The 20,339-nt window shown below is 34.7% G+C and overlaps 1 protein-coding gene across 4 annotated transcripts in view; it reads right to left on the bottom strand.

The window, feature by feature from the left end:
- Positions 1 to 2,794: 2,794 nt before the first annotated feature.
- Positions 2,795 to 20,339, bottom strand: part of LOC126823434 (general transcription factor IIH subunit 1) — a 34,369-nt gene continuing 16,824 nt past the window's right edge. For all 4 annotated transcript variants that reach the window (XM_050552282.2, XM_050552280.2, XM_050552281.2 and 1 more), the window contains exons 5-14: positions 19,447 to 19,509; positions 15,023 to 15,116; positions 13,718 to 13,867; positions 12,327 to 12,406; positions 11,363 to 11,650; positions 7,621 to 7,827; positions 7,293 to 7,383; positions 6,165 to 6,280; positions 5,214 to 5,306; positions 2,795 to 3,060 (exon numbers count right to left, since the gene is read on the bottom strand). In XM_050552282.2, the coding sequence (XP_050408239.1) occupies positions 2,977 to 3,060; positions 5,214 to 5,306; positions 6,165 to 6,280; positions 7,293 to 7,383; positions 7,621 to 7,827; positions 11,363 to 11,650; positions 12,327 to 12,406; positions 13,718 to 13,867; positions 15,023 to 15,116; positions 19,447 to 19,509 (1,266 nt within the window). In that variant the 3' untranslated portion in view covers positions 2,795 to 2,976. The remainder of the gene's footprint in view (positions 3,061 to 5,213; positions 5,307 to 6,164; positions 6,281 to 7,292; positions 7,384 to 7,620; positions 7,828 to 11,362; positions 11,651 to 12,326; positions 12,407 to 13,717; positions 13,868 to 15,022; positions 15,117 to 19,446; positions 19,510 to 20,339) is intronic.

The raw sequence follows: 20,339 nt of genomic DNA on the forward strand, positions 1-20,339 counted from the left end.
CTTGAAGCGATTCACATCAGAAGAAACCAGCCAGAACTCAACCGGGATACTGGAATATACCTACCTCACGCGTATGACTCGTTGATCTTGAACTGTTAACTAATTCATTCTTAGTATAGATGGATGTTATTTACTTACAGTTATTATAGGCCATCTTCGACGATAGGATATGTTTTAAGTGTGATAGTGTCTTTGAAACGGAATAACTCTCGACGGAGCGTCACTTTAATTAATAGGATATTGGGTTCTACTACATGGTTTTGTGTTTAAAGTACGTGTTCCATTGTTTATGATACTCAAGAAGCATTGTCGTTCATTACAAATGTCCCAAATCCTTTAATAATAAATATTATAATACTGCTTTAATACTCATAATGAAGATTAAGGGATTATTAGTAACAACTGTTGTTTTAGTATAATTGTGTATTTCCCTCCCTTATTAAGGGTTTCTTATTGATTAATAATAGTTTCATAGGTATTAGGTTTAACTTTAATGGCTTCTGATTTAAACTCTTAATTAGTTTATTGTTATCCACTTGTATATAACCTTCTGTAACATGTTTGATTGTATCATTGCTTGATAACGGTAAGAGTATCCTCATTGAGACATTCTTGTGGTACTGAAGATATATCCCACCCCTCCAAAAATTAAGAACAAAGACGTGCCAATGGAAAAAGATAATACCTATCGTCTAAAACTTTTATAATTAACCTTAAATATTGTGTTATACCGACTTTCAAAGCAGTGAAGGCGGGAGTTAGAGATGGATTAATTTAGCCAACCTAGGTTATGATTTTAAAAGCGCTCCTCACAAAGATTTTCTATATTATTCGAGTACATTAGCTAATTATTACATAGAATTGTTTTAGACAGAATAGACAATAAAGGTTAAGTGAATTGTATACGTAATAATGGATTGAGAAATAAAATACATGTACATGCAGCTTTCACAGCTTCATTGTCTATATTTTTTTTTTTTTTTTTTTTTTTTTTTAAAGTCGACTTTATAGGGCACAGGTTTATTTTTTCAATACGATTTTATATGAGTAGTCTTGTCATAGTCTTGATCGTGCTAGCTGTTGAAGTCTATAATAAAACTATAATAACAGTGTTGTTGAATTGTTTTGCGTCATTTTGGTACATGTACGTCATGAATTAGGTCATGATTAGGTTTCTTGTCCAAGCAAATAGGGAAATAGACACAGATAATTATTATGCCAAGCTTACGCTGTCTGTCTACAATTACCTATACATATAGCTCCGCGTGAGAACAGACGCTGTTGAGAACAGACACTGAGGTGGTTGACCAACATTTTAATTCCTAATGTTATATATATCTTCTATTTGATAATCACAACATTGTTTTCTCTGGATGATCGAATACTGAGAGCCTCGTTGTGAGGATGGAATGGCGGAATAAACATCAAATCAATAATCCATTCTTCGTATTTCAATTTATAAATCTGCACGGCGCATAATCTCCCGCAGTTGTAAGATAAAACTAAAACGATGATTTTTGTCGAAAACACTTAAACTTGGAGAATTTTGAGAAGTATACTTACTGTCTTACATTTAATAAAATTGATTGATGAGGTTTATTTAATCTGTGCGTGTGTGTGACAGATCGTTCGTCGTTTCTCGAAAGTCGAAGTGTGGTTTATTTTATAATTATTTCAGCGACGTTTCGACGAGGGTTCTCCCGAAAGAAAGTAACTTATAAGTTGTATGCCATATAATTCATTAATTGTGCCATGTGTTATTCTCATCCAGATACTAAATGCCACTTAAACAATTTAATCGAAGTAGATAGTTCTGAGCTGCGACTATGTGATTCTATATTCATCAATTTCATGGAATTAGCATATTATAGCACGTGAAAGATCCCCAGCAGGGAAATCGAGGCCGTAGCGCCCCTGTCTGGGCGACCCCCCACACCCGACTTAATGCATAGCATTATTGGTGATCTTCTTCCTTGGTTATAGGAAATATCTAAAACATTGATATTCTTGGGATACTCTTTGGAAGAAATATAACCTACCCTATCAAAGTTTCTGCATTTGCTTGGTATCAAAATTGACAGATAAATCATATTAATGGTATTATTCCACAAATTGCCCCCTCCCAGGCTTCTCTCTCTCTCCCATTAACAAAACCAAATAATAGCCATTGAACATTGTGGGTGAACATTTTCTAAAGAACTCAATATTTCGAATTTTCAGACACACTGTTGTCCATGAAATATGGGACTACCCTTTTTTCAGACAGATATTGTTTACTTCATCATTCATGTTCATGTTAATGTTAATGGGTTACAGGAGAAGAAAGACAAGAATCACAGGATTTCAGTGTAATTTTCTGCTGGGAAGGAGAGATATGCAGTCACCACCACTATCTATTCTTTGAAGCTGTCTTTTCTTTGAAGAGTGAATGAGCTGGCTATGTGATCTTCAGCTTGGAACAGGAACACAAAAAAACAAGAAACACAAAACAAAACAATCTTATGTTTGAATCCTTGTGTTTGGAGCCGCAAGTTTTTAGGGGTTTGTAAGCCAATTGTTAACATTAGCCATATATTTAAGTCATACACCTGCCAGTCACATGGTTTTATTTCAAAAAATGTTTCATTAATTACAGCAGCAACAAATTTCCCCCAACAGAGCCTTGAAATATCATGTTTCACAGAGGATCTTTTAGAAAGGATTTTCTGAGAACCAGAATCATATTTTTGTACTCTTGTTTTTCATTTGTTTCAAGAAACAGCCCTTGAAGTGTGGTGAATCACAAAGCAACTAAAACATTTTAGACCATTTTAATATCTCATTTGACTTTATTTTATTCAATTCAATAACTCACCAGTCCACTTTCAAATTTGAAACATAAGTACTAGTTTTGGGGAGTGGTGTTCACATAGCTAGCACACATTCTCCATCACAAATTTGGCGTATTTCTTCACAGTAATTTTTATAAAGTTTATGTCATCTCTTTGATTTCTTTTTCAACTGCCACGTTTCAAATTTAGAATAAGCAGCCATTAACATATCTTCTAGATGACCCATTAACTGAAAGCATTAAAGAAATAGCCGGCTTTATACTTCAGAAATTGAAAGATCACAGCTTTATTATCTTTATTCTGGGAAATAGATCACAGCTTTATCTTTATTCTGGGAAATGGGTAATATAGTCCTAGCCCGTTCCTCAATCCTTTTCTGTGAATAAAACATTTTGTTTAAGCGGCATTTAGCAATTGTCACAAAAAGCGGCATTTCATTGAGGGTTCTCTCAAAGTTTTCAAGCAAATAATGATGAATATAATATACAGATTATATACAAAAAACAAGTAACAATTAATTAGCCAATAATCACTTGGGGAAACCATTTGAATAAAGGGAATTTATAAAAACATATGCAAAATAAATTACATCTAATAGTAAATTATTCAAAAGGAAACCACATAATCAGATTCAGTGAATTTATAGACCAGAGTTAATAAAGATAAGGAAACTATATTCAGTAATGTCACAGTTTTAATTAATTTATAAGCACAAATACACAGAAGGGATACTAGGCTACTATTGTGATTAACAGTTTATTAATAAAGTTGTCATGTCAATTAATGTCCTATTATTCAGTTTATGTAAATATTTAGCAATCATTAAAAGTAAACTTATGAGCACATATGTATATCTGACACGTAATATGATATATATTACTTTTTCTGAGATTATAGAGTCATAACACATAAGCACTTGGTAGATAGATGCCTTCATCTCTATTTAATGCGGGTTTGTAGCATTTTTTTTATGCTGATGGCTTCCCATATTTTCCTTTCCATTTTGTCATGATGGTGGATTAATAATTTCTTTTTCTTTTCTTACTATCTTGATCTTGTGTTTTGGAATTTGTCGGTAGATGATTTGGGTTGGTGTTTCGGGGTCGATTGTTTTGGTTTATGCTTTACGTTCGGTGTTCTACTAACTTAGTTGGGTGGATAGTCATGGAAGGTGGTAAAAACTTCTCTTAGGTGGGTCATCTCTTCTAGTTTCTCAGGCGTTGAAAGTCTTTTTGTTCGTTTCACCAAGGATGATTAAGTTGTTCTTGTAATACTGACTGGTGGGTTAGATTTGAAGTGTACATACTTGTCTGTGTGAGTTGGTTTTCTGTATACATACACTGGTTTTCAGGGTGCCATTTTCCCTCTCTACTTTTACATCAAAATGAAATGAAATGAAATGGAGTTTTACGTCCTACTGTTCTGCTCCGAACTGGGCTAATGAGAAGACAGGCTTATGCCATACAGTGTGCTATGAGGGAAATTTTGCCCGGACAGCGGCGCTACTGCCTACTCTTACACTGAATTCCAACTGCCAAGGGATCTTTTACTTGCATGCCAATGTGTACACTGGACATTGGTTTTTCGTTCCATCTGAATGGTTAGACAGCTGTCCTTGTCAGGTCCTTCGTCCTGCATCACTGACAAGGGGGAATCACACCGGAAAATCTGGATGAACTTTCTCGGCCAATGCAGCGAGCCAACGTCTTACCCACTTACATCAAGGAGGAATGGAAGGGTGTCACTAATTTCTGTTTCTGTTGGTTAAGATGCTGTAATAAGGTGGTTAGTTCATCTATTCTGTCATCAACTGTACTGGATTTGTTGATAAAAATCATCCCCCCCAGGTGAAGTAGGTTGCTTGAATGCATGATTTGGTAAGGTCTATTAGGTCGTTGTTGGTGAGTGTGCTGTCGAGTGGTTCAGGTAGGTTGTCCAATCTTAAGTTCTTCTACTAATACTAAGCTAAATCATGAAAAATAGTAGTGAATAAATCTACATCGTATGATACCACTACCTTGGGGTTGTCTTGGCGATATAGTTCCTGACAGAATTCGGTGGAGTCTTTAATGAATAAGACTAAAGGCAAGAGTTTTGTATCTTATATTCATCATCATTTGCTTGATAACTTTGAGAGAACCCTCAAATATCACTTTAAATATAATGTTTTTGTGTTTATTAAATAAAATATTGTTTAAAAAAAAAAATTAACCTTGCACAGGTACAAGTAGCTGATTTTAAAGGATGGAATGGGATAAATTTCGACTGATACTTGTATTTCCGATAGTTCTTCTCAGCCCACGATGTTAGTCATTACCACAGTTCCTTAATGCAGTTACTACAGTATCACAGTCAATATTTATTTTCATACACATAACTTACATTTATATTATAATGATGTTCGTTGAGTTTATCTTTTAATGGATTTAATTTAGCGAGTTGAAATCTTTCTAAGGTTGCTCTCATTTTCACCACCTGAAATGAAATGCAGTATTATAAAAATTAAAGCACCAATGCAGTAGAGATTTAAATCAAAAACCCTAGGTTAGATACCATCTTGAGCAGTACATGTAATTTTTCAGCTCACCTAATGGGTGATATCAAAACAATTGACAGTATAAAATTGCCTGTGCACCACAAACATCGAAGCAAACACACGTATCTGATAGTGACATCATTTGAGAAAATAATATCAACCAAATAAGACCATCACTATCTAACTAAGAGACAAGGATGTTCCAAATAATACCCAGTGGGCTGTAAATACAAATGAAATGAAATGAAATGGGGTTTAACGTCCGGACAGCGGCACTATGGCCTACTCTTGTATCGAATTCCAACTGTCAAGGAATCTTTTACGTGCACGCCAATGTCTACACAGGACCTCAGTTTTTTGTCCCATCCGAACGACTAGACTGTCCTTGCCAGGCCCTCTTTCCTGCATCACTGATAAGGGGGAACCATACCGGAAAATCTGGATGAACTTTTCTCGGCCAATGCAGGGATCGAACACCCGACCTCCAGGCTAGTGAACCAGCGTTTTGCCCACTTAGCCACCATGATTCCCCTTTTACATAACCCTACCCTACTGTCAATTCTACTAATTGTAATGAAGAAATGATCAATCTGAAGCAACAGTAACAAGGGAGAACCACACCGGAAAATCTGGATGAACTTTTCTCGGCCAATGCAGTGATCGAACACCCAACCTCCAGGCTAGCGAGCCAGCGTTTTGCCCCCTTAGCTGCCACCGTGATCCCCGTTTAGTTGACACTAATATGTATAGATCATTAGATGAGTACCAATATAACTGTTTGATAACATGAAACATACCTTTTCTTCTAAAAATTTTGAGGAAACAGGAAAGCAGTTCCAAAAATGACGCAAAAGTTCACATAAGGCAGAATACTGTTGTTGTATCTCTTGTTGAATTTCTTTAGGTATCATTTCTAAAATAGAAACAGCAAGAGTTAAACACAACAGCAATATATTTTTCAAAATTTTGCAATATCTGAAGAGCTTTTCCACTAGCTGAAATCACAAATGAAGCTCTTAGATGAAAGGGCCAATGTTGAAATTTACATTTTGCCTTACAAGTGTCAAAGAAAAAATCAATTATATAGCTAGCTATTAGCTGTGGGAAAAGTAAGTGACTTAAAAATGAAAAGTAAGTGGTCCATTTACAAGTAAATACGAGGGCTAGCTAAGAAGTTCTAAGCCTATCTGTGAAAGACCTGTACAAAGTCGATGGTTTCCATTTATTTTTCTACACAGTCCCCTATGAGGTGTACACACTTTTGCCAACGATGATACAAGGCCAAATCGGGTGAGGGAGGTGGATGGTCAATGAGTTCAAAGCCACAATCATGGATTGCTGACATGGCAATCATCGTTTATAAACTGGAGCATTGTCTTGGTGGAACAGGATGCCTTTAGTCAGCATTCCTCGTCGCTTAGCGCAGAACACGATGACGTTAAAACCACATTTCATTTCATTTTCGTCGCTTAGCTTTGATAGCTTCATGCAACTGTCTCAGTGGGCCAGCATAATATCTTCCATTGATAGTCTCTCTCTGCCATGCTTAAATTTTGCAGCCCACTTCTTTACTGCGGAAAAGAAAGAGGCATCATTCTCTAAAGTGGAGACCTTGTTGGCATGTATCTGTATTGGCCGTTGGGGGTTAGTTGCAGGTACTTGATGATTGCCCTATAGCCAGGTTCACAAGGTCTGGTACAAAGACAATAATAACACAACAGTTGCAGTTCTTATGTCTATGATTCATTCAATGATTGTTGTTGCCTTTTGGTGGTGGCAAAAGTCTGTTTCAACCCAATTCTTCTATCTATTCTTTTCAGACTTAGAACCTTTCAGCCAGCCCTCATAACAAATGATAGCAATAATCTTAACAAGTCTTTGAAAGTAAGTGGCTAGTAACTAAATAATTAAATCATTGATCTTACGATGTAATTGTTGATGACTGGTACCTTGCATAAGTACCCCACCTGGTGACAATTCTCCTAAAACACTAACAGCACTACTCCCTGATAATATCTGAAAGTCAGAAAATATTAAATTTTGCAAAAAATGAAACAATCAAAAATAAACACTGAAATTATCAGCATCAGCTTATCATGTACAAACAAACAGAATAATCTAAATGAAATATATGACTTTTCTGTGAAGTGCAAATCTGTTTTTTCGACGATTGTTAAAATATGATTTAAGTCTATTTCATTTCACCATCAAGGTTTACAGTTCCAGATGTAAACTAAATTATAATATATCTACATTGGACAGATCTGTTGACCACTGTTCTACATCATTATGTACAGACTCTGACGCCTCTAGTACAGCTCTGCTTGTTGTATATTTCACTGCTGTAATAGGAGTTGGACCATGAAGATACCGCTCCATTTTTTCCAATCTTAAATTCACTGAATCAGACTTAGATTCATTATGTAAATCTACCAATTCTAATTTTTCCTGGATTTTTTTCTGTGGATATAAAATTAGAATTTAAATAAATTTGAGCTGTTGTCTGCAAATAAAAGTACATCCTAAAAATATGCAAATTACACCAAAAATTAAATATCGGTCACCTTCAATCCCAATATTTCAAGATAAGATTAACTATCGAGTTTAAGACCATTTTAACTTCTAAAGATTAAGTTATCAAACAAATTTAAGGTTACATTGGTTTCTATTGATTGTCACACCACTAATTTTATACATCTTGGATAAATAAGTAATAACTATTCGTTTGGTACAAGCCAGTCCACTATTCATGAAGAACACCTGGTCTTTCCATTAAATAGTACATATTTTGACTCTTTAAGATATATGTAAATGATCTAGATCAATTGATTCTTATAAAATTTAATTCTATATCATAATTCTATCTATCAATATGTTTAAAGATGGATTAATTGATCTACTTGGCAAAGTATATCATTGATACCATACTACTTGTTTAATTGCAATTCTGCATGGAATCCAACTATCTGCCTTTGTTAGGGTTTATGTAGATGACTAATGAAGATAGTCACATGTCATGCAGTATGCTATGAGGAAAAATTTGCCCAGACAGCAAAGTTTCTGTCTACACTCATCGGATTCCATCTGTCAAGGGTTCATTTATAAGCATGCCAACGACTTCCTTCAAACAAATCTCGAAGAACTTCCAACCAGCGCCGAGATCGAACCTGGGACATCTGGGTTAGTCATGCACAGCCAGTTGTGTGGCATAAGTAGCCAGCACCTAGGGCAAGGCAAGTATTGTGCTCACTAAACTGTGGACCACTAGCAGCACCCACTCTACCCATCCACACCCACAAGCAACTGTAAAATGCATGTAATGCTAGTATATTCAAATAATTTTTAAAGGGACTGATTCTAATATGTTAATATTTTACAATAACAGTATTCAAATCTATATTGAAATCCCTCTCAACTAACAGTATTCCTAGGTTATTCAGTCTTTCTTGGCTCATTGTAGATTGTGGATACATTTTGAGTGGAACTTTGTCGCAACGGGCAGATGAAACATTGATAGTTAAAATGATTCTTAATATCACAACAAGCTCTTGTGTAGCTTCCACTTGTACGCTCGTCCATCGAAGCAAATCCAAAGCAGACCAGTTAGCAATCTGCTCATCAGGATTAACTTATTAGAGGAAAATTTTAAATGGCAACATTTATTTGACCTATCATATTGAAAAACTGTAGCATGTTTGAACATAAGGAGAATTTATTATTGCTACTTTATTTCTTTTGAAATTTAAATCAGCGCCCATAAAAATTTATCATACTATTTCTTTTTGAAAGATACTTATACTATTAAACACAATACAAAGCAAAAGAAAAATTAACATAAAACAATCTCTAAAAATCTCTGTTAAATGGAAAATCTTCAATTACATTTGAATATATTATAAAGAATGACTATCCTAATAGTAAGTGCAGGGGGACTGCACCACACGCAATTACACAAAACAAGGGAAATGAAATGAAATGGGGTTTAACGTCCTACTGTTCTGCTAATGAAGACGGGCATACAATGTACTATGAGGGAAATTTTGCCGGACAGCAGCACTATGGCCTAGTCTTATATCGAATTCCAACTGTCAAGGGATCTTTTACGTGCATGCCAATGTTTACACGGGACCTCGACTAGACAGCTGTTCTTGTCAGGCCCTCCGTCCTGCATCACTGGCAAGGGGAACCACGCCGGGAAATCGGGATGAACTTTCTCAGCCAATGCAGGGATCGAAAACACCCGACCTCCTACACAAAACAAATCTATGGACAAGACACAATATGCAGAAAGAAGAAACAAACGTACATGTACATATCAGATTAAGTGAATGGATCCGGGGGGCTAGCCATAAGCGTCCACTGCACTGTACAGTCCCACGCCTGTGATAGGCCCAAGTTTTTCAAGAGAAGGAGAACAAGCCAAACAAAAAGCGATTTTTCTTAACATCAAGGGCCATAATTCTGGAAGGTAGGATTAGATATGTGCAAGATCTTTGGGTTATAAACATGCATTTCAAGTTTCATTAAAATCGGATCAAAATTGTGACCTCTAGAGAGTCCACAACCTTAAAATACCATATTTTTACACTGTTTGCGTTCGAGGGGCGGCCATTTTGTCCGGCAGTTTTGGTCTGATTTTCACAAAATTCGAACTCAATCATTATTACGGTGTAACGGTGATATATTCACACGTTTTTTTTTTAATCGGATAATAATTGTGACCTCTAGAGGAACCACAAGCTAAAACACAAATTTCGTACAGTCAAGGGCCATAATTCAGGAAGTTACGATCCAATATGCGCAAATATCAAAAGGAAACAAGATCTTTGGGGTATAAACATGTATTTCAAGTTTTATCAAAATCGGACCACAATTGTGAGCTCTAGAGGGTCCACAACCTTGATATACCATATTTTTACACGGATTTCATGTGAGGGGCGGCCATTTTGTTTTTTAAATTGGATAAAAATTGTTAACTCTAGAGGGACCACAAGCTTAAAACGCAATTTTTCATACGATCAAGGGCCATAATTCAGGAAGTTACGATGCTATAAGCACGAACCTGGAAAAGAACCAAGACCTTTGTGATATAAGCATAAATTTAAAGCTGCATCAAAATCGGAATAAAATTGTGGCCTCTAGAGGGTCTACAACCTTGATATGCCACATATTTACACCATTTGCGTTATACGAGGGGCGGCCATTTTGTCTGGCAGTTTTGGTCCAATTTTCACGAAATTCAAACTCAACTGTCATTAAGGTGTAATGGTGATATATTCAAACGTTTTTTTAAATCGGAATAAAGTGGTGACCTCCATAGGATCCACAAGCTAAAAAACATGTGATTTTTCGTACAATCAGGAGCCATAATTCAGGAAGTTACGGTCCGATATGCGCGAATATCGAAAGGAACCAAGATCTTTGGGTTATAAACTTACATTTCAAATTTCAACAAAATGAGATAAAAATTGTGACATCTATAGGGTCCACAAGCTAAATGCCAATATCGAAAGAAACCGAGATCTTAGGGTGATAAACCTATATTTCAAGTTTCGTTGAAATCAGACAAAAATTGTGACCTGTAGAGCGTCCAAAACAATTGTGGACGGAAGGACAGGGGCGACAACAATATACGTCCACATGAAAATGTGGGCATATAAAAATTAAAACTAACAATCAGGAGGAATATAACCCAAAAAACATTGTGTAATACTAGTACAAGTCATAATCTGCTATATGCCACATGAAATATGAATGTAAGCATATTGAAGTAGAAAATTACCTATACATATACAAGTAACCATATCGGTGAAATGTATTAAAAAAGCCAGGTAGCCTAAAACTAAATGGTCTATGTTATAGTGAGAAACAGTTTAAGTGTTTGAAAGATTTGAGGTGTATTGACTACAAAGTTAGGGTATATGTCCTCTTTATTTACCACAAAAACAGAGGAAAAAACAATACTGAATACAAAGCAGCTCAGAAACAATTATACCTTTTTTCTTGGGGGATCCTCTGCAGAACTTGAACTAGTAGACGCAATAACATCAGATATGTGTCCATTTATATTATTATTGTTACTACTATTAGCACTTTCAACACCATTACCCTGTATGGAATTGTCACTTTTACTATCACCATTGTTATCACAAGATGAATTTGTTTGAGAATTGTTTTCACAAGCTTTAAGCACCATAGTAGAATGATGGTTGAATCGACGAATCATTGATAAATTAATTGCATTTGATGATTTTTTTGTATCTTCTGATAGAACTCTATATTCCTACAACATAAAAAACAAGATGTAGCATTACCTATCTTAAAAATCACAAAATATAATTGAAAACAACCTTATTAATTAGTCAGAAATACTTTCAGGTTATTTTTCCCAATGTGATAGAATTATGTTAGATTTTATTGAAGTGAAGTATTTAAAATATGAAATGAAATGAGTATTGTTTACACCAGCAGGCCTTATTTTCATTTGTGGGAAAACCATGAGGATCCCGGGGATGCATGCCCCTGAAAATAGATGATGCACTTTGATGTGCTCCAGAATGATTATAGTGAAAATGTCTTCTTTATGTCATTTTATGCTGATATGGTTCAGATTTTGCAATATTTGGGCCTTTTCCTTTGATTTTGTTTGTCAGGGGGCGGGGGATTTCTAGTAGAATATGGAAAGGAATACAATTTGATCGCAGTTCTTGCTAGGTTTTAGGTGTTTCTCAGAAGAAATTGCTGAAAAATCATAAAGGGTCTTTCTGAACCACTAGCCATACCAACATCTACAATCATCAATAAACTGAACAATGCTACCATATTATGTGAACTACGGTTTTCACTTAAACTGAGTACTAACAAGAAATATAAATGGACCAACAGGCAACAGATAACAGATGAGATGATGACAATATAAATCCACATTCAATGTGGACACATAAAGCTTTGACACTTACCTCTCCAAAAGAATTATCAGATATTAAAGTCAAGTCCATCAATGGATTGCATACTTTTTTTGACATTTCTACTTTCATTTCTAGAAACAGAAAAATTTGTGATCAACATTTCAATGTATATCAATATACATAATATCCTTTATCCAAGGCTGCCAAGTGAGAACTCTTCTTAAAGTAGTTAACAAATGAAGTACCTGAAGATCATGCCATAGGCAGGTGCATAAAAATAACATTTTCCAGTACTACCAAACTAACATATCAGATCAACAGATTTGGCCTTTACAATTTGTGCCAATGCTAAAATAGAAGCCTGTAAAATATTTATTTTTTATCCAAAACTAATAAACATATTTTACAATAAGCTGAAAGCGTAATAAAGGCATACAATGTAATTAAGCTTCTCTAAACATTAGGCCCTCGGTAAACAAATATTACATCCCTTATCCATTCACTTGTTGTTTATTTCTTCCATGTCTGCGTAGTTTGTCTTCTCCGCAGGTTTGTCTTATTGGTTGTGCTTTGTGTGTAGTGCGGTTCTCCTGCACTTACTACAGTAGTCGGATCTAAGTGGACTGACCAATTTTATCCGAGTTAAGCGAAGATATGTGTTAACCGAAGACCGAAATTCATTCTCAGCTCGATTAGAAATAAACTGCAAGAGCCGTATAATAATTGATTCAAAGGCACATTTCTAGCTTTTGTTCGAATGTGCGAGTAGATAACTTCCATTTTAGTGCGAGTAGATAACTTCCGTTATGTCGCCATCTTTGAAAAATGTCCTAAATTTTCCCGGAAAGTGTCTCGTACAGCAGACAGCGAGTTTCGAATTTTCCGGGAAAATTCTATTACTGTGTCGCGTCAAATAGGCTGATTTGAGTCAAAATGATAGAGGAAAGTATTTTGAGGCCCTGTGCATGAAATACCTAATCGCGTTTTAGACCATCGGGACGAAACAGACAGTTAAATTCTGAACATAATGCCGATCCGACTTAGACAAAGAATAAAAGCTGGAATTAGATCAAATGAACCAAAAATTTTGATCCGAGTTGAGCAAAGATCTGACTTATACGAATCCGACTTATGCGAGGTTTAGTGTATTAGAATGAACTGCTGATAAATACATACTTCACAAAGGTTACTGGTTACCATAGCAAGATGCAATTCTTAGACATGCTTTTACCATTTTTTTTTTTTTAATAAGCCCCCCCACCCAAAGTGGGTTCCAGTATAAGGCGAGATCAACATGATCTTCTGTCAAATATATAGGAGACTATAAGTGAGTCCCAACAACAGCAGTATAATAAACCCCAAGGGCTTAAAAAATTTGAATTGAATCTATCACAGTTCAAGTGCAATAAATTAATCCATTCCTATATATTGTACATAATTACCGTCTTCATCATTTTTAGCACAATCAGAGAATAAATCTTTACTGCTCAGGTTACTTCTATCTCTGTGAAAATAATGTGACTGGAAAAACCGTGTCCAAAATTCACTCTCTGATAGTTGATGGGGTACAGACTCGGCATGTTTCTTTTTAACTAAAACAATTAATCAACAAATGATAATAATTAAGACATCACTTTTTCATAAATACTTTTACCTTTTTACACAAACTTTAAGAAAAGAATTCAAATTTCCAAAGCGAAATAAGCATTGCAACAGATTCAATCTATCTGAACTAGATTGGGCCAGTGTTTTACCAAATAGCTATTTTCTGCTTATCTGTAGAAAAGTATCTTAATTTCCCATACATGTGAAGTAATGTTTCTCAGCCATGCTGTAGTTTGTATATTTTATGAGAACCTGGCTTGAGGTAGATTTAACTGAGCTAGACTAAAAACTTATTCAAACTAATTAATCTGTCAAAAATTTGCTCCAAATCCCTCTCAAACCTTTGTATACGCAGGGAGATTCCTCAAGCTATAAATAAACTGATGTTAGAGGCATCCATTTATCAGAATGTATTTTTCATTACTTACTGTCCATTTACCATACATATTGAGGCCTAAGTAAATTTTCTGTCAACTTCTTTTTCCGTCGTTTAATTGCACAGTCTTTCGTATGTTGACACCCCTCAATGTTCCCAACACTGCCTAACCATTTGATGAAGAAATAAAAAAAAAAACGGCCCCTCAGTCAAGCTAGCACACAATAAGCTTGCAGACAACAGTCAGGTTGCCAGTTATTAATACCCTGATATTTTTGCCCAGTGCTTGCCCCATGGGTGTTTTTCAGATAATCCAGTATTTTTCTAGTAAGATTGGGTGTCTCTATACTTTCTATATACATGTATACCAAATTTGCCATACTATTATTGGAAATAACCACCCGAAAAATACTTTCGGAACAATGTATCTTTAAGGAATTCTTTTGCCTCCAATATGGTAAATTATCAGTAAGTCTGAAATAATATGTGGACTGTGCTTTTTGTCAACAAAAGATAAAAGACGCCTTTTTGTTAACAATCGATCACCACTTGATGCCTATTAAACTAACAAAACATTTTGCTGTTTTAGACATGATCAATCTCGATGATGAACAAAAATGAATCTGTATATCAAAACTGACATAATATTATATCTTTCAATCAAAGGTAAGTCAATTTTTCTTGATTCATTTCAGAGAGAGAGAGTAATTCTGTGTAAATATTAATGAAGTTGCTGGAAGTTATATACTTGAAGCCAAATACTTACCCATAGGATATGTTTTAAAAATAGATTCTATTATATCAGCAGTGAGATTATATTTTAAACCATTACAACCATCTGTCTGGGGCTTGATGTCAGCCTGCCATAAAAAATGTACATGTATATTAGTAAACTGGATTTTAAACTGGTTTATTTTATAAAATAATGATGAAGTTTATGAATACAACAAATTTACAATAGTGAGTTTTCAATTAGTTTCTTACAACAAGACTGTTGCAACCTGAACATTGACACGCCTTCATATAATGCATGATATGATTTGCTGAAACCACTAAAACAAAGGGGTTTTATTGACACGCCTTCATATATTTTTGAATTTCATTCGCTGAAAGTGCTTAAACAAAAGGGTTTTATTGTTGCTATTCAACCACACTTTTCAACAAATGAGAATCAATGAAATTGAAGATAACATTCTGATTATTCATTGAAAGTCTAAGGACAGTAAAACCTTATGAGCAGTGATACTCCAAAATCTATGCACTCATACAGGAAATATGTATATCACTTTAATAAGTAAGGTTGTGCAAAAATATTGATATAATCGATAATCTGTAGAAGTTATTTAGCGATACGATAATCGATATTGAAATTCAAATATCGATTATCGGTATATTTACCTTCTGACGGCAAGTTACGGTCACTTTCACATGACTGAACTTGCCGTAGTCTGGCATTAGCAGACGAATGAATGAATACACAACGTCAACACAACAACTATTTCCCCCTTCTGCTTACAAACTGGCACATTTTAAATATATATTATTGTAAAAAACTAAACTTTAAGATTAAATACATTATTTTAATATTTTCGTTGTTTTTGTTGTTATTACTAGTTGAAACTAAAATAGGTCAAGCACTTTGTGAACAATGACAATCGCACGTGATATATTGTAAAATTAGAATTATCTCCCTTCTTTGTTCTTGATTGATTTGTAGAGAAATCGTCTGCTTTCACGATAAAACTAATTGTATTATTAATGATCAACTCCGCTTTTATTACTAAATCATGTCAGATATGTACAGCCCATACAAAACACGTTTTTGAATTCCAGGGAAAATATCTATATCTCTCGTAATTTCGTGGAAGAATTCTACTTTGGTTTTCATCTAAATTAACCAATCATAAAAATTCTACTTTGAAAGCCCGTAATTATTTTTTTATTGTCCAATCAATAGACGCCTTCTATTTTATTCTATTAGTAGTAACACTGTGTGATCGCCAGTCACTTGCAAAGAGAAACCATGTATTGTCTTTGTATTTATCGGAGATATTGAAATAAAAAAAGGTTCAAATGAATCAAGAACAAAACTTAGAATAATACTCAAGTTAGTCCTACATTTAGCAACTACACGTAATTATTTTACATCAATTGATTTTTTTTACATACATCGGCACATCGGCACAGTATTAGACTAGGATAATAACACTACTACAGTACGCCCGCCGCGACGCTTTATGAAACACAATTATCGTGTCGTTTTTTGTTGAAAATTGCCACGATAACGCCACGATATTGCCACGATAAATAACTCGGTGTAGCAGTCGCTATCGTGTGCCACGATAGTCGTGCGACACGATAGGCCTCGGTGTAATTTTACATGCAAAATTAACGGTATTTATTTGTCATAAACAATCGATGTCAAAACGATATACAGCCACGATGTTATGAATGTTGAATATTTACGTTAATAATACGGACGCATATTCTGTTGTATATTCTGCACGATATATGCGGTTACATTTCCAACCAGTCATGTAAAGCTGCATGTCTAGTACACTTTGAAGGACATGTATGCATAAGACTATACATGTATTACACAGTTTAGATATTTATGCCGTGTTCAAATTGTTTTGCATATTTACTATATTATGAGTTTATAGTTAAGAACTACTCTCGAATCACGGCAAAGATAGACTTTTAAATTGCAAACTATAACGGTATTTGGGTTACCGGTCTTACAAATAGAAATAAGACAAATAGAACTTGCAACGGGGTTCGAAAGCGCTTTCAAATCAGACATAAGTTCGTACTTATCGTAAAAATGAAATGAACGCGACACAAGTCTCCGATGTAAGAGAATATTAGTTAATTATAACCGCTATCAAATCCACGCAAATATCCAAGGCACTCGTTTTATTTTAGAAAAGAATAACTGTATTTCGATGGAAGAATCTATTCCACATGAACCCCAAATCAATGATAACTATCAACTTGTATGTTGTCATTCTCGTGCAGATTGGTTTAAATAACAGAAATGTCCCTTGGATCCACGATCAAAGAATAAAATCGCACGTAGCCACTTTGTTGTTTTTTTTGGTTAAGACTACATTATGCCGCAAAGACCCAAAATTGCCAGAAACCATGCAGTGTTCACCTTACAACAGGTCCATTGATTTATGGTTTATTTTATAATTTATGATACCGTTTAGACCACAATGCGTTACGATTTAAATTTTGGTATTCCAAGTTGATTATATATGCAAGTTTATATGCAAAAGGATATTAATTTGGATTGGTATTATTTTTATATTTGCCTGTGATAATTATTATTATTAAGGATATTTAACATCTACAATTTAAGAAATGACCTTTTGGCCCGACATACATGTACAAATAATCGCCGTCTTATAAAATGCGAATTCCGTTTATGTAAAAGGGGCTCCGGCACAATTTAAGGAATTATTGTTGACCCAATATTAACCATCGCCAATTTTTTAAATCATGGGATAAAGTCAATCAGCAAACAATACGGGTCTACTTTATTACAAAAACATTGGTGAACTTATCGTTGATCGTTAGGTAAATAAAACAATATAAACAACCAACTGGTCCTCTTCAATAGTTATGAAATTAATTAATCTAGAAAGCACATCAAAGAGTGTAGAATAAATGGTCTAACAGAAAATTCAGTTGTTAAAGGGGCGTGGGGCTATTTAAGGAATGACGTTTGTGCACAATATAATGAAATGATTTCCACCGGTGTAAGGCAGAATATGTGAACTGCAAATGACTAAACATCATTTTGTTCATAAGCCGCTCTGCATGCGTGAACCTTAAGCCTGTACCGATTTAAAAAAAAAATACGAGTTTTACCGTAACAGAGTAATCACAATTACTCGTTACAAATTGGTATTACATGTAGCGGATTGGGTGGGGGGCCGGTCGAATACTAACAACCCCGTGAAATCGCGACGAATAACTTCTTGGTTACCGTAGTCATATTTTAAGTGTAACCTTGTTTTCTTTATTTTCACATTCTGCTAATTAAGAAACCATTTGAGTAATAAATACAGGTAATTGAATGGACTGAAGCTACATGTATAATCAAAAAGAAATTGACATCTCTTTTGAAAATATGTAATTATTACTACTGACAATTAACAATAAAAGTCATATTGTCCACGAGCACAAGACTACAACAAGGTAATAGTTTATTGTTAAAGGGGCGTCTATGTTCTGTCAGTCGATTTCCTTTCATGTCACGTCTCATTGTGGAACCTTGATTGACAGTATGCATCCACCAGACTCTATGGTGCCGAAATGAAAACGTCAGCAAGGTATTATCGGACTGATACGTGTCAATGTACACGTATTCAGCAAAGTTCCATAAACTTGTTGACGGTGAATTCTGACTTTGTGTGATTACATATTAGGAGACAAAGGCTTTTAATTTATTTGTGATTTAAACCAGAATTATTTATCAGTATGTGAATTACTATTTAGATGGATAAATCTACGCCCCCGGTAAGACTAGCATATATTGGTGTCATGTTATAATTTTTCAGTAATTTGATTGAATTTGTAATGGTCCATCGATGCAAGTCTTACAAATGTCGAACATATTAATGAAGTAATAATGTATCGGTATAAGCATATTTCTGTTTAAAAGATGACAATACCCGGGTTTAAATAACAGAATTACCCTGTGATATAACCCTATATACGGTCCATGATATAACAGATCAAAGAAACGCGTACGCCAATCTTCACACGTAGCTACCAACACATTAAGTGATCTATAATAACAATGTATAGCTCTACATGTACTTCATCCTAAAATAAACGATCAGAGGCATGGTTTAATTAAAACACCAAGTCACACCGTGTTTCCAACACCGAGGCAGTGCTATCGTGTCACTCGATATTCGCTCGGTGTTCACTCGGTAAATCACGGAATTCCACGATAAAAAACACGGTAATATCGTGTCCCGTCAAACCGTCGTGACGGCCGTACTGTATAACTCGATCAACACAAATAACAGGTCGGTAAAGTTCGGATTTTTCCGGAAAAATAATAATCGATTATTATCGATAATCGCTGACAAATTCTTGCCGATAATCGATATTGAAATTTCATATCGATTCCCAGCCTTATTAATAAGTGTTTAAAATTAAACAAATCCTTACCAAAAATGCTGGTGAAACTCCTACGGTTTGTTTAGCTTCTGCTTTACTGTTATTTGATAATCTCTGGGAACAAAAAAATAATATTCAGAAAAAAACAGGTTAATTCTATTATGGTATCCTGACTGTCTCCAGGCTCAAGCTGACAATAGAAATTTGATTTTGGTGAAAATTTTTGGGGGTACATGCTACTCTCTCTGAGAAGTGGCAGAAAAAATCCTTAAAATTCTGATTGTGTCTAGACTGCCGTCAAGTGTTAACCAAAGATAATTACTGATAGCCGAATCCCATTTACTGTCGCTTCATATGGCATGCAAACATGCATAATTGGATAATATTATTGTTTCAAAGTCTATTATCACCATAGGTTGGAAAAATGAGAACAACCAATGTGTCATTACATCGCGGCCAAAATGCACCAAAGTGAACGCAAGCATTTTTTACAAATAAAATTGAAATTTCTATCATTCTATCAGGGATTCATATTTTGATATCTAATTCATTAAACTGTAAATCATGAAGGATAAAACCTATTAATAATAGACTATATTATTTCAATAAACTGAAAATCAAGAAATGTGAAATATATCATTAGGCTGTAAAAAAACTGGAAAAATACTGAAAACTAAGATATGTGTAATGTATAATTAGACTGTGAGAAAAAAAAAATAGGATAAGCACTGAAATAGAACAAAGGCATGTGAATCAGTGTATAAGTTCGTCATAGGCTCCTGGGCAAGAGTGATCGCTGATGCAAGGGAAACCATAAATGTATTAATTTAACAAGCTGGGAGTCATGAAGGATAAAACCTATTATAAAACTGTAAAACCTGGACGAGGTTAGTTTCATAATCTAATAATACATTTATCTTTCATGATTTTCTGTTTATTGAATT

This window comes from Patella vulgata, chromosome 6 (genome assembly GCF_932274485.2).
Source record: "Patella vulgata chromosome 6, xgPatVulg1.2, whole genome shotgun sequence".
Classification (NCBI taxonomy): Eukaryota; Metazoa; Mollusca; class Gastropoda; family Patellidae; genus Patella; species Patella vulgata.